Source organism: Pogonomyrmex barbatus, unplaced genomic scaffold (genome assembly GCF_055798465.1).
Source record: "Pogonomyrmex barbatus isolate J1 unplaced genomic scaffold, ASM5579846v1 scaffold5, whole genome shotgun sequence".
NCBI classification, from domain to species: domain Eukaryota; kingdom Metazoa; phylum Arthropoda; class Insecta; order Hymenoptera; family Formicidae; genus Pogonomyrmex; species Pogonomyrmex barbatus.
The window spans coordinates 2,405,059-2,420,559 of NW_028297149.1; the positions used below are offsets into that span (position 1 = coordinate 2,405,059).

The 15,501-nt window shown below is 35.6% G+C and overlaps 1 protein-coding gene and 1 non-coding gene across 8 annotated transcripts in view; one reads left to right on the plus strand and one right to left on the minus strand.

The window, feature by feature from the left end:
- The window catches only part of LOC112552396 (transfer RNA isoleucine (anticodon GAU)), a 134,954-nt gene extending 128,310 nt beyond the window's left edge, over positions 1-6,644 (minus strand). The window contains exon 1 of the tRNA in view: positions 6,462-6,644. This is a non-coding gene — a tRNA (tRNA-Ile). The remainder of the gene's footprint in view (positions 1-6,461) is intronic.
- LOC105424069 (uncharacterized) overlaps positions 1-15,501 on the plus strand; it is a 474,166-nt gene that overhangs the window by 364,630 nt on the left and 94,035 nt on the right. For 6 of the 7 annotated variants that reach the window (XR_016140339.1, XR_016140340.1, XM_089081487.1 and 3 more), the window contains one exon: positions 6,876-8,334. Coding sequence is in view for 5 of the 7 variants with exons in the window: in XM_089081487.1 (XP_088937613.1) it covers positions 6,876-8,334 (1,459 nt within the window). In the remaining 2 variants the exon portion in view is untranslated. Of the gene's footprint in view, positions 1-6,875; positions 8,335-9,388; positions 10,044-15,501 lie in introns of those variants that run through there. The other variant, XM_089081490.1, reaches the window with a different exon arrangement.

Sequence of the window (15,501 nt, forward strand, 5' to 3'; positions counted from 1 at the left end):
CCGGCGAGCCGGCGACGTGCCTCCTTCGTGATAATTGTCGAATCATTGCGATAGTTTTCTTTCGCCCTCGTCATTCACGGAAAGTCCACCTAATTGTTTTTGATTCTTGTTCCTATGGTTGCCGCGTATAGAGTTCACTGCTGTAAAAATGAGATAACTGTGTCGTTCGCGAGTTGTGTAAATTACATGTTGCGCATTTAATCTGTACCTTGTGTGAGCTCGAACTACCCGGCGAGAACATAATTCGGACACATCGTTGCCGTGTGTATTCCCGAGTAACAAAATCGTATTGCTATCTTACTCATTTCACGTGAAGATTTCTGAGTGTAACTTTTATCGTTGCGCGATTCGAGACACCTCAACATGTATTACATCGCAAAAGAGCGATTGAGATAAGCTCATGTAGAGATTCGAACCGAAATTAAAGACTTAGTGTTACTCTGATCAATTCTTGTCGCATCATTTTGATTTCTTCTCCCCCGCACCCCGTCCCGCGAACTTTCCCTTCTATTATCAAATCGAGCTGCCAGATCGTCACATAAAGCATGCGAACTCGAACGTTGCTGTAAGCGCGCTCGTGCCTGGCGCCCAACAATTAGTAAATTACATTAAAGAGATCGTCCTCAGGGACGGCGGTCACAAATTTTGGCCAAAAGTCAATTATCATGGCTCCGACAATTGATTCCTGCGTTCACTTACAATAACCTCAACACGGAAAGTGTAATAAATCGAATGATTTTAATTGAGTGATTTTGATTGTAATAAATCGAATAATTTTAATTTCTTCTCAACTTCTTCGATAGTATCTTTGGCTAATATTATTCTTAAAAGCTTAGTTTTATAAATATGCTTGCATTTTGCAACTCTTTGATTCATCGGTTGTATAAATAAAATAACATTAGGAGGCAAATATTTTAATTTGCATTGATTACTTATTGCATTCAAGTATTCAATGGACGGATGGCTTATGTTCTAAGCTTTAGGGCATTATCCAAAAGGAGGATACACTGAGCATTGAATCCATGAACTTTCTTTATTTCTGGAAGAAACACTTCGTGATACCATCTTGTCAAAATCTTTGTCTATCCAAACACTATTTTGTGACATATAAATAAATAGTAAAGAATGTATCTTCTTAAAACGATGTGTATTTTTATATTTTCCCACAAGTAAAAGTGGAAGTTTGTGGGTTCCTGAAGCATTAGTACACACTTTTAGTGTAACTCTATCTTCCTGGACTTCTACATTCTTTACAGGAAACCAACCATTGTGTTCAAAAAAATTTTCCAATTGAGACCAGTTTCATCTGCATTATATATTCTATCTAATGGTATTAGTTTTTCCGTGAAATATTGCGAAAAATGCTAACAAAATTCATCGCTTGCATTTTTGTCAGCAGAAAGTTTTTCTCTATGGATGCGAATACATCTAATATTATGTCACTTCTTGAATTGATTTTTCTAAAAAGCCATTGCTAGCTTTAAAATTTAGAGGGCCATGTAATATTAAATTGTATAAAATATTAAATTGTAACGCTTTTTTTTTTCAACATTGGCAATCCAATTACAGTGGACTGCTTATATTTCTTTTTTGAAGGAACCAATTATATAAACTTTATTCCAACTTGCTCCCTTTAATATTTGTGCACTTTTAATATAAAAATATAAATAATAGGTAATATTGAAATATAGATAATATTCCGAGTACATAATATTGAAATATTTGTGCACCTTTTTTCAAATATATTTTCATGAGTTGCTAAAAGTATCCCGTTTTTTTTTTTAATTCTTCTTTAGAATTCTTTATGCATAGAATTGATACATTACTGACATTATATTCCTCGGCTAGTCGAATAATTTTTTCACCGCCGTTTAATCGTTTTAAAATTGTCAAACGATCGTCAATGCTGAGTTGTGTATTTTTAATATTCTAAAATAAATATGACAACTTTAAGTAATTATTTGTATATAATTATTAATCATATTATTATAATATAAATTATACATATAATAATTTACATTAATTATAAAATGTATATCTCTTTGGATGTCATTGTAGATAATAACGTTCGTAAAATCTTTTACTTTTCGTCGAAACGAAAATATATCATGCATTTTATTTTCCCTTGAGATTTAAAAATATGTGTTGCACAAGCTTATAGAATATGTTAATGTATCTGCTATCTAATAAGGTTATGCACGTATCTGCTGATGTTTGTTGGAATTCTGCGCAAGCACCATTACTAGTAGAAGTAAGGATAAAGAAGAAAGTTACTTTTACAGAGGTCGGCCGATCCTGACAAATTACTTTTATGGAGATTCGACTGTATAATTAGTGCAGTGTTGTTGTATATATTAGATATCAAAATTGGCACAAACTTATAATAATCAATAATTATGACTCAATAATTATAATTATATTTTATATATTCTAGTATTTATATATTATATTCTAAATCTTGTGCTTTTGATATCTAATATATAGATACAAGTGCAATAATTATATTGAATTATCAATAATTATTACTTGAGTAGTTGAAATAGGAAGATTTTGAATGGTTACATATGCTTAGATTTTATTTTCTAAAAATTAAAAATTTAAAAATTCTATCACTTGGGTTTTATTTAAAAAAAAAGTCTAATATTTTACATAACTTGGCGCCAGTTATTGATATCAAATCTTTCATATAAATGATATACATATAATTTAATTAAATTATATATATGTGAATTGAATACATATGAATTGAGTAAAGTAATGCAATTTTATGATATTATAGACTTCGATTGAAATACAAAGATGAATTAGGCTTGAGTATCACACATTATTTGCATGTCAGTAAGATGATATAATTTTGTTTTAATGTTACATTTGGATTAAAATAGAAAAATTCTTGTATGCAAAGATCTTACAAGTTCTATTTTTTTTAAATAAAAGATATTTCCAGTTAGATTTTATTTTTTAATTTGGTACAACAGTTCTTTCTTCAAGCGTGCCCTTATACTTTTTTAATTTTTTTAAAAAGATAATTTTGTTGTGATATCATGCATTTTGTTAAGCATTTCTTTGTGTTTGATTTAATATATATAATTAATAACAATTTTTTGTAAAAATAATATTTAAATATCTTTAGCATCTTTAGGCCATTGCTTTTTTATAATTTGCATCATTAATTTGAATCCAAGTGCTAGATGTTCCTTCTCTACACATGTAAATCTTATAATAATCTTTTTCAATATAAGTTCCATGATGAAAAATATTATTTATAACTTTATATGCTTGTTTAGCTATTAATATTTTAGTTGTTGATATAGCAAAATTTGTGTGGTATTTTAACCAATTTATCATTCTGTAAAGAAAGTGATTGTTACGTCCGAGGTTCGAGAGGAGAAATAATATTTTTTGGTCAGGAGGAGGAACTCGGGTGGACGCACGGAACTGTCTTTGCTCTCCCGGATCGACGTCGTGGGGTCGATTCGCGAGTCGAACGCGCCTAAGAGCACACAGGGAATGAGTCAACGTTGGTGACGCTATAACCCCTTACCTGCATTAGCGCGGTCGATAGTCCGTTTTAAGTCAGAGAACCGAATTTCTTTAACCAGGAATGAACCTCGTGCGATCTTCAAGGAGTCGTGAATGATTCGGGGTCAAGATTTTTCTTTAAATAAATAAATAGAAATGCAATTTGGGTTAACTACGATTTAATAATAAAAAATAATAATAATAAAAAAAGGGAATACAACATCTCTACGCTCGTACGAAGTAGCACAAATGTTAGAGTGTACATTTGAATATGGAAAATTATTGTTTACAAAACTTTCATACACAAAACTTTATCTAATTGAAAATTCGCTCTCTATATTTGAATATGGAAAATTATTGTTTAAAAAACTTTCATACACAAAACTTTATATAATTGAAAATCCGATCTCTAAATTCCCAATTGCTCTAATTGGGGCAAAAAGTTGGTTATTGCGAGCATGTTGACGGGATCGGGTTGAAGGTGTGGGGGAGGATTAGGGCGAGCGCTGCGGAAAGCTTTCACAGGAACGAGATAGGGAAGAGGATCACGGGAAATGTACATCGAGATAGTATCGTGAAGTAAAAGGTTCTCGGTGGTGAGCGGGAGCGGGATGAGTGGGAGAGCGAGGAAATTGGCGGACGAGATGATAGAACTTCTCCACGTCGAAATTCTTTAGAATGCATTGATATTCGAATTCAACCGCGGAGCGGAGAGCGTATTCTTGCAAAAAGATGTTAGCGAGTCTCGGTTCTATCTCGATTAACCGCTCCGCGAGTTTCTCGGCGTGTTCGGTTTCGCGACGAATCCGTTTATTTTGCTTCTCCCGACGGTGTCGCAATGCCCGCTTCGTTTATTTGTTCGGGATAACTTTCGTTTGGTTCACTATGTAAATATAAGAGTTAGGTGAGAGAGAGTGAGTGAGTTGAGAGAAGTAAAAGAATTGAGGAATCGTGGTAGGGCAGCTTCACCGAGTCAATCGGCGGGTTGCCAATTTGGAATGTTGAAGTGATTTAAGGAAACAATTAAATCAAAATCGCAAACCAAACAGCCAGTCAACCGCGGGAAAGAATGATAAAGATGGACTTACTTTTGCTGTGGCGGGGCACAGGTGATGGACGAGAGCTATAGTGCCTAGGCTGGATCGTAAATCACACGAAAATTGAAGTTCGCGCACAGATTCTAACTGGGAATTTTTCGGTAACAGCTTCGAATGGTCCTCCAAAGGTGTGGAGCGACTGTTCGACCGCGATTTACCATTCCATCTCCGAATACCTTGCGAGAACGTATCGAGGAGCACCTCGATACAGTCACTCGATATATTTGTCAGGGCGCTCCCTGACAACCGACAAAACATCGGGATACACCCCGATAGCGTCGAGCACTCTCGACAACTCTGAGTACCAGGGTACTCCCTCGTCCCTGGTCTCGCGTCACCCCCTCCAATTAAATCAACAGGTTAATAGGCGAATCGGGTGCTCCCGATCCCACCGTCAGAGTGACGACACCCCGGAGACAATCTTCTTGTCAGAAACACCTATTCGCGAAAAACAGCCGCGGAATTTACCACGCGCACACCGCGTGATCCGAAGCCCAGTTGATTGCACTGGCGACCGCACCGCCCCGCGTTACGCAACACGCGCGCCCCGCGCTATACACCGCGACCGTAAAAGATAGCTAATCTCGCAAGATAGTTGACTCAATCATTATACATATTCATTATAATCATTGTCGCACTCCATCGCGGACATCAATAAAAGAATTATTGTTACTTCAACCTCTGTCGCTCTCACTTTTTCACCTGGCTGTCCGACTAAGAAATTATCCGTGCGCGGAAGTAAGACCGTTTTAATTTTAATACAAATTTAACCATATATGATAAAATTATTTTCCGATTTATCATTTTTGAGAAGTAATTATAACGTCTATAACAGTCATAAAGATACACTATAGTGTTTCGATTGTCATATATGACTTGATATTCGAGACACTAGTGTCTCCTAAAGTTAAATTATAGAAATATATGGACCATGGTCGGCTCGTTCTTTAGATTTATCTCTGATGTGATTCTTTGTAGAGATATCTGCAATCTCTTGCATATCAAATATGATTAAAAATCTTCGAGAGTAAAGGATAATTAAAGATTATGTAACTTTAAATATCCAAATATAATAACTGTTATGCATAATATTATAATTTATTAAAAAGAGTAAAATTTTGTGTTGCAGAAAGGAACAGCAATTTAAACATTCACTTATATAAGTTACAATTTTTTTATTTACGAACATTTATAATGGATATTATGTGTTTACAATGTCATAAAATAGTTCCTAAATAATTTTTTAATATTAATAAGTATCATTCAAATTAATAAAACATCAATAAAAGTAATATTCCAGATGGTACGTTAAATTCATCTTAAAAATCCCTATAATAGTGTGAAAAGAAATTTGTAATGATACTATTTAAAATATTCGAAATGAATTTGATATCTTATAAAAAAGATTTCATTTTTTAATTTTTTTATTGTAGCTTGAAACAGATAAATGAAACAGATAAATATTCATCTTTCTTTTTTTAAACTGTTGGAATAATTCAAAAACTGCAGACTATTATGCTGAATACGTTAAAGAAATGTATATAATATATATTATATACATTTACCCTTGGATATGTCTCTCCCTTCTTATTCGGGGGCTCGAGCCATGCTTGATGCAATTTCTCCTGTCGTGCTCCAGGAGGATTATTTGTATATTTGCCAATGGCGTTGGAGGGTGTCGCCGCTGCAGTCCGACCTGCATCCATCGAGAGAATAGGACCATCATCTCTCTGGAGTGGACTGGTTGGGTATTCCCAAATAAGAAGAGAGGGTGTGCGTCACGGCGGGACCCGACCACGAACCAGTCGTGAAAACTCGTAATTATTTGCGAAAAAATACCACCTCAGCCAGGAATCGAACCTGGATCTCCTGCTTACCGGGCAGGCATCTTATCCTTTCGACTACCGAGGCATGTGATGATATTTATCGCAAATAACGTGTTTAGAATAACACGTCAACAATACAATGATACATATGCATATACATATATTACAATATATATATATATATATATATATATATATATATATATATATACATGTATTCTTTCGAATCCCCACGACCGGTACTCCAGAGAGATGATGGTCCTATTCTCTCGATGGATGCAGGTCGGATTGCAGCGGCGACACCCTCCAACGCTATTGGCAAATATACAAATAATCCTCCTGGAGCACGATAGGAGAGATTGCATCAAGCATGGCTCGAGCCCCCGAACATACATATATGCATATTATTGAGAATATAAAATTGTTACAGGTGGGTGAATTGGCTTTTCACAATTCTACGCAGCTTCAATCGATAGATCTATCCGGGAATGTCCTCGAGACACTAAACGAACGTACAATGGACGGTTTACTTCGTTTAGAATTTTTAGATTTACACAATAATCGACTTGTTTCACTGCCCGAAACTCTTTTCGACTCGTCGAGAGTTCATGCCATAGAAAAAATCGATTTGTCCAATAATCATTTCAACGAAATACCAAACCTTACGTTACAACGACAATCAGCATCGTTATTCAGTCTAAAATTAGCTCGCAATCGAATAGTAGAAGTGTTTGCACAAGATATTATTAACAATGTGAAGGAGCTCGATCTTTCCGAAAATCCTCTAAGTGAAAATGCAATTCGCGGCATTCTGGGTGAAGCAAAAATTCTACGATCACTTAACCTTGCGAATACGAATATTAAAATTATTCCCAGGTTAGAAATGCCTTTCCTTAAACATTTGAATCTCTCAGAGAATGCAATTGCAGATATTAAACCTATCATATTGGAACGTACTACAATGTTAGAAAGCTTCGATGTCTCAAGAAATCATTTGACAGCACTTACAAATCTTGTCAGTACTTTCAAAAATCTACCGGTTCTTCTAAGCCTAGATATTTCGAATAACGAAATAAAGAATATTAACGAAAGCAATTTTGATGGATTAGCAACACTACACTCTTTAAAAATGGAAAATTTGCTAAATTGTACTAGAATTGAAAGAAATGCATTTAGAGCATTGACGAAATTACGATATTTGTATGCTTATAATTATCCCAAGTTGGGTTATTTTGACGTGCAAGGTATTTTGAAAGATATGATAAATTTAGAAATATTGGATATTGAAATCAAAGACGCATCGATCAGCAATGAGCAGTTATCAGTGCGTATTCATCCTTACCTACGAGAGTTAACATTACGAGGAGAAAGATTGCGTAATATTCTTTCAAGTTCACTAGTCGGTGTACGTGGACCACAATTGTTCCTGAATTTAAAGGATACTTCCATAGATTCCATACCAACAGCCCTCTTTTTTCCGGTGCCACGTTCCACTAAGGTTGAGCTGAATGTCTCTGGCAGCAAATTTACTAATCTATCACTTCAGTTATTAACTGCTTTGGATGAACGTGGAGGCTCAATAACAATTAGTGGATTGGATAAAAATCCGATCAATTGCAGTTGCGAAGCAAAACATCTCTGGAAATGGCTCAAAATGTGGGGTACTAAAGCGCCCACTGTCACCTGTGCCAGTCCCAACCACTTGGTGGGTATACTGCTAATCAATATTACAGAGGAATATTTCTTGTGCGATCACACTACACCGACAAAGTCGCAAACCACAGAAACTATAATGTTGACGAAATCAACAATTCAGGAACCAGAAATAATCTGGACTATCGCACCAACAACGCAAAACAATCAAAATGAACATAATAATGATCATACAGGTAAGTCGTATTATTAGTGTCATATTATTGGTGTAAATGCAGGATCATAAACTCTCATTACTAAAGTAAATAAAATGTTATTATTCTTTAACAATTGCAATCATGAATTAAAGTTTAATTTTAAAGTTAGCTCAATTTTAATCGATTGAATTTTTTACAAGTTGCTTTCTTTAATAAACACGTAAAAGGTATTCCACAAGAGGTATTCGCGATAGAGGTATTCCAAGTTATTCCAAATTATTTCTATATATTAATACACACACACACACACACACACACACACTATATATATATATATTTTGTGTGTGTGTGTGTGTGTGTGTGTGTGTATGTGTATTAATATGTGTGTGTGTATTATATATATATATATATATATATTATATATATATTTAATATATATATATATAAAGATATATATATATATATATATATATAAAGAATAATTTGGAATACTTCTATCGCGAATATCGTGGAATATCTCTTACGTGTTTATTAACAGGTTTATTAACGTGTTTTTAACGTTAGTCCGAAGCTATTCCTAAATCGATAATCAAATCTGAAAATTACCTTCCTTATTTCCCTGTGCGAAATTTTGAACATGAAATTCATATATATACACACACACACACACACACACACACACACACACACACACACACACACACACACACACACACACACACAAATATTTATATACACTACTCAACAAAAAATAGGGAACACTTTCAAAATGCTCAAAATCGCACAATTTTGAAATGATTGGAAATTGGTGAAAAATCATCGCAGATAAAAAATTAAAAAAGCATTTTACAGCTTGAAATTTATACTTCAGCACACTTTCAACCGTTTTTCGAAAACTTTTTATCTTTATAGTTCTAAATCTGAAAAAAGATTTACATTGCTTTGTTCCTTAAAATTATGTACCTTTAATATTCTGTAACTTGATAAAAAAATTTTCTCAAAATATCTAAGACATTTACAGAAGAGTACAGAGTTTTACCTACAAAATGCATTTTTTAAAACTTGTTTACGATTTTTTGTTATCAAACTACAGTAGGTATACAACGCGGGTTCTAATTCTGGAGCTCTGAGGGAGGTGCGGGTGTACGGGAACTGTGGGTGCGGAGAGTAGAGGAGAGGGGGAAGGCAGGGGCGGTGCTTTAAAATGAGCAGTGGAGGGAGGAGGTAAATAAGATAGATAAGGATCCGGCAAAGATGAAGATGATATGAACAAATAGATAACAAACAGATAAACAGGTGGCTAAGATGATATAAACGAGAAGATAAATAAATTGTGCGTGGACAGGGCGCGTGGACATGACGTCAGAGGGGGGGGGGACCCGCCGCCGCTGCTGCCGCCGCCGCTGCTGCCGCCGCCGCTGCTGCCGCCGCCGCTGTCGCCGTCGCCGCGTTCGTCATGTTCTCGTCTTCTCTTTTCGTTGTGGCTGTCTCTATTGTATATCTACTATCTATCTCTCTCTCTCTCCCGTTGCGGCTTTCTCTTATTACGAATCTTAATAACTATTTCTTTTTTGGATAATTATTTTTATGGCGAAAGGAAAGAAATGAAAGATATATTGTGTATATTATATATGTTTATATTTTTAAACAAATTGAATACATTTTGATTTAAACGTAAAACTTTTTTATTCACATTTTTTAGAGGGATATATATACATACATACATATACATATATATATTGTTGTACCCCGGATGGGCTACAACGTTAATTTTTTGAGATAGTCGGGTCCGTTAAGCCTAAGGAGTTGGGACTCCGAGCAGGATCAAACGAATGGAAGGGAATCTTGAAATCACTAACACACTTTCTTTATGATACTTGATTTATTTAACAACTGCACAATTTCTTGGTTTTAATTATTGCTTATATTATTTCTTTCACTCACGGTTAAACGTCGGCGGGCGCGTATCGCGTTACTCTGGCGGCCGTCGACCGAGTATGTCACCTGAGACGTTGATAGTACGGCTCGCGTGAACTTCGCTGTGCTCGTGTAATATCTTGCGCGATTATAGTAACGATTCCGAACGACACGTAATGTTTGATTGATTCCCGACTCTGACTATTCCGCCTTGTGTAGCCGGTTATATAGTTTGATCGATGCCTGGTCAGCATTCTGATCGTTTGCGTCGATCGGTTGCGTGATATTGATCAATCAATATCACGCTCGATTTGATCATCAAATTTAGGAATTTGCTGATCAGCTTTTTCGCAATGTTCTCGCGATGCATTTCTTCGGTCTTTCGAAAGGCTGGTCGCGATTTCGGCGATCACACATTTGTGTAATCTTTCGAAAGACTTTTCGAGGTTCGTGCAACCTAATTTTGTTGCCATGCGAACTACTTTTATTATTGGTTGTAGGCCTGGCTACAACATCCCCCCCCTGTTATTAAAAGAAAACGGAGGTACGAAGTTTTCGCTTTTTACATAATTTTTGTTTTTTCCCGATACATTTTTTGGTATAATCGTTTACTTAGAATCACATGCTTTCGCTTATTCTAACGGCGCGATTTACATTGCGTGAATTATTGTTTCGTTTTGTTTTTTCTTCCTTAATACAATTATTATTGTTGCGATAACAATGATTATTATTAATGAGCTGCTAATTGATACTGGATATATAAAGTGTTTTTGTTGGAAGAAAGGTGTCTCGTTATTGTTTATTTCGTTTTTCATGTCATTTAATTTCTTTGTTAGTTCTGTCAGGTCTGTTGCGTCTTGTATAACTTTTAATTTTAATTTCTCTGTCTTATTTGCCTTGAACGTTTCGCTTAGTAGTGTGATATTATATTTTGGTAGATATGTTTTTATTTCTTTTCCTTTATTGGTGCTTGTAGATTTTATTGTCGCGTCTAATGTGACTATTTTGCAATTGTCTGATAACGTTATTTTTCCTGTGTTTGTAATGGTTGTACGCGTTTCTTTATTATTTTTGCATGAAATTGTAATAGTTTGTTTTGCTGGTGTGGAATATAGCCAAGAATATGAATTGCTTAAGGCTATCCATATGCTATTTTTTATTGTTATATATTTAATTTTACAATTATTATAACAGTTGTCATTTTCTGTATATACATCTATTTCGCATAGTGGGTCGGTTTTTACATTTCTTATTGGAAAGATTTGTTCGCATAAGTAATTTGTATTTATTTGCTTGCATTGTTTTAATTTTTCGTGAGTTAGTTTTTGCGTACGTGTGTCTGTTAGTATCCAAAGCGATTAATGGGTTGTTCGTCTCAATTAATGCGGATATATTTTGTTTGTATGGTACCGGTAGTGGTATTACATTTAATATTTCATATAGCGGAAGTGTAATTAATGGGAAATGTAGGATTGTGTATACGTTTGTTTTGTCGCAGTGCGCGCTCATTGTCGTTACTTTTTCTATTGTCTGCCAATCCTCTTCCCTTATTTTAAATGGGAAATATGATCCTTGTGGTATTTGTGTGATTGCTTCTTTAAGACTTTTTATTAGTTCTTCTAACGGTATTAGTCGTGGGTGTAATATTCCACTTTTTATCGCCGTTAGGTATTCTAACGTGTCTTCCGCGTTTTGTGTCACTGCTGCAAGCGTTGGTGATTATAAAATGTTCTTTTATGTTTTCGTTACTTATTTCTGTTGTTAGCGTCATTTCTAGTTTTTTGATTGCATTAGCTAAAATGTTTTCGTTATTCTGAATTATTTCTTCATGGTTTTTTATGTGCGCTATTGTCGCGTTTATAATCTTGATTTGGTTCTTTATTATGTGCTCTGTCGTTTTTTGTTTGTTGTCTAAGATATTTAGTTGCTCGTTGATTAATTTTCTATCTTCATTGTCCATTGTTCCAAATAATGTTTTGGCAATAGTTCCTATTCCATCTATTAGTCCTCTTTTCGTTTTTGTCTCTTGTGCTTTATACAGAGCGTTTATTCTTTTTATTAAGTGTTTTAAACGTTGATAATTGTTTTCAATTATGATATTATAGTTTTGACATGACCCCTTGTTTGTGAGGTGTAACATTGTGCATATGTTTTGCGTTTTTTGGATGTATTCTTCTATTTGTTCTGCTCGCTTTTCAATTGGCGAAATATCTATTTTTATAATTATCTTCCAGAATGACTCGATTATGTTTAGTTTTCCTATTTCCTCGAAGTATATTCCGGGGTGATGCTCGAAGTTTTCTATTTCGAATGGTAATTTTTTCTCTTCTTCTCCGTTGGTCATCCATATCTTTATTCTGCAAAAATAAAAATTCTTATTTCTCTTGAAAATTTGTCGATGCTCGAATTCGGCGTTTTTTCTTTTTATTCCTGTTGCCAGGTGTAAAATTACTTTATTCTGAATTTGTTATCTTAGTTAAACGATTCTCCTGTGAATCTGTTTAGCTTTGCTTTTTTACGACGTATATCGTTTCTCTTGGTGTCTTATTTATTATATCGGTGCGATCCTTCTAATATTTCATTTTCGCGATGAGCTCTCTGGCTGCATTTCGTTAGTTGTCGAAGTACCGCCTTCCTTGTGACACCATGGGTTCTCAAGGCAATTTTGGTCGTGACGCGTCGCCGCCGATTTTTGACGATCGGGCCGCGGCGGAGGCGTCTGATGACGACTTCGACGTCGTTGTGGATGATGTTGCGGAAGAGTTTTTGGATGCTCCTGCCGCTCGCGAGCATATCCGTCGCGTGCGTGAATGGCTGTGGGTTGTAAACCATTTTTATAATGACGGGGTTTTTCACGTCAGTGACGATTATATCGTGTTTTTATTCAACCATCCGCCTGGTAGGGTTACGGAATTACCCTGGTCTGTCGAGCTCTATGAGGTGCTTGTCACTATGCCTGAAGCCGTTTTGGCTGATATAGAGGTCGATGACGAGGACGATCCGGATGATCCGGAGAATTTGCTCGCCGATGATTTGGACGAGGACGAGCTTCCCGCCCCTGCCGGGTAACTCTTAAAACGTTGGTGTTATCGTTTGTAATGTAGTATTTTATAGTGTAGTTCGTAGTGTTAGTTCTTTAGTGTAGTGTAGCTGTTAATTTTTGGTAACTCTGGATATTATTGCTGGGATTATTTTCCGGACCTGCTGCGATTCTTCTCCGGTGAGTCTCAATGTTTTTGTTTTTATTTCCTTATTATTTTTATTCTATTATTCTGTACTGTGTGCTTTTTTCTTTTTATTTCCTTTTTAATTTTCCACGAACGGTTTAATTCGGTTCGCGTGCACGTTTATCGTTCGGCGGCCCATTTTTATTTTATAATTTAAATCGCTTAATTTTTCTAGAATTGTGTAGGGTCCGATCCATAACGCGTCTAGCTTTTTTGATCTCCCTCGCCGAACTGTTTCGTCGTGTAGTAGGACTTTATCTCCTATTTCGAACGTGCGTATTTTTGTTTTTCTGTCGTATGTTTCCTTCGCTTTTTGTTTTTCTTCTTTTATATTTTCCTTCGCTATTTGATTCGCGGCTCGTATTCTTTCACGGAGTTCTTGCGCATAGTCATCGTATGTATACGATGATTTCGGTGAGCTAGTTAGGGCCGTAGGTAGTGGTGCCTGGTGCCCGTATACCAGTTCGAACGGCGTGAATCCCGTAGCGGTGTGCGGTGTCGTATTATATGCGAACATCGCATACGGTATCCATTCGTCCCAGTCTGTCTGATCATTATTAATATAATGTCTTAAATATTCGGTTAATGTCCGATGTGATCTTTCGAGTGCTCCGTTTGTTTCTGGATGATAGGCCGTCGTTTGTAATTTGTGTATTTTTAGTAATTTGCACGTATTCTTAAATAATTCGCTTGTAAAATTTGTTCCTTGGTCGGTTAATATTTTGTCTGGAATTCCATATTCTAATATAATTTTTGTGACAAATTCTTTCGCTACTGTTGTCGCCTCTTGATTTTGTATTGGTATTCCTTTGCTAAATTTTGTTAAACTGTCCTGGAATGTCAATACATATTTGTTTTCCATCGTTGTTATAGGCAAAGGTCCTACAATATCTAACGCGCATTTCTCAAATGGTTTTGTTGGCGTATCTGTTATCATTAATGGTGCTTTAGCGCGTCGTTGCAATTTATTTTTCTGACAATATTCGCATTTTGAGATGTATTGCTCAACGTCTCTTTTTAATCCTGGCCAGTTGTGGTGTAATCGTATTCTATTTATTGTTCGTTCAACGCCCTGGTGTCCTCCTATAGGTGCGTTGTGATATTCATATAATATTTGTTTCTTTTCTTCTTCTGTATATTGTTTTTCTGACGCGACGTCGTCAGTTTGCTGCCCTTCTGTTATTGCTGCTACGTTACGGCTCAATGCGTCGGCGTTAGCGTTTGCTTTCCCAGCTTTATGTATTATTTCATAATCGAATTCTTCCAATTTTAATCTCCATCTGACTAAACGTGATCCGGGATCTGTTACGTTAAATAACCATATTAACGGTTTATGATCGGTAATTATTTTAAATTTTGTCCCGTATAAATAAGGTCTGAAATGTTTTACTGCCCATACTATTGCGAGTAATTCCTTTTCAGTCGTATTATAATTCTGTTCTGCTCGCGATAGTACACGGCTGGCGTACGCGACGGGTTGGTCTTGACCTACCTCGCCTTGCGATAAGACGGATCCTATTGCATAGTCCGATGCATCCGTTGTTAGGAGAAATTCTCTCGTAAAGTCTGGATATTTTAATATCGGTGCCGTCGTTAATTTATTTTTTAATGTATCAAATGCGTTTTGCTGTTTTTCGGTCCATTCGAATTTCTCTCCCTTTTTTGTGAGTTTTGTTAGAGGTTTTCGTGAGAAATCTTCGATAAATTTTCGTAATATCCGGCTAATCCGATAAATGATTGCACATCTTTTACTTTTTTGGGCATAGGAAAATTTTTTACGGCGTGCAGTTTTGATGGATCTGGCGAAATTCCATTTTCCGTAATTATGTGTCCTAAATAAATCACTTCTTTTCTTAAAAATTCGCACTTGTCCGGTTGGAGCTTTAGATTGTTCTCTCTTAATCTCTGGAGAACTAATTTTAATCTTTTGTTATGCTCTATTAAGCTAGGACCGTATATTACAATATCGTCCAGATACACTAGACATTTAATTCCTTGCAACCCTGTTAAAATTGAATTCATTAATCGTTGGAAGGTTGCAGGTGCGTTTTTCAGACCAAAT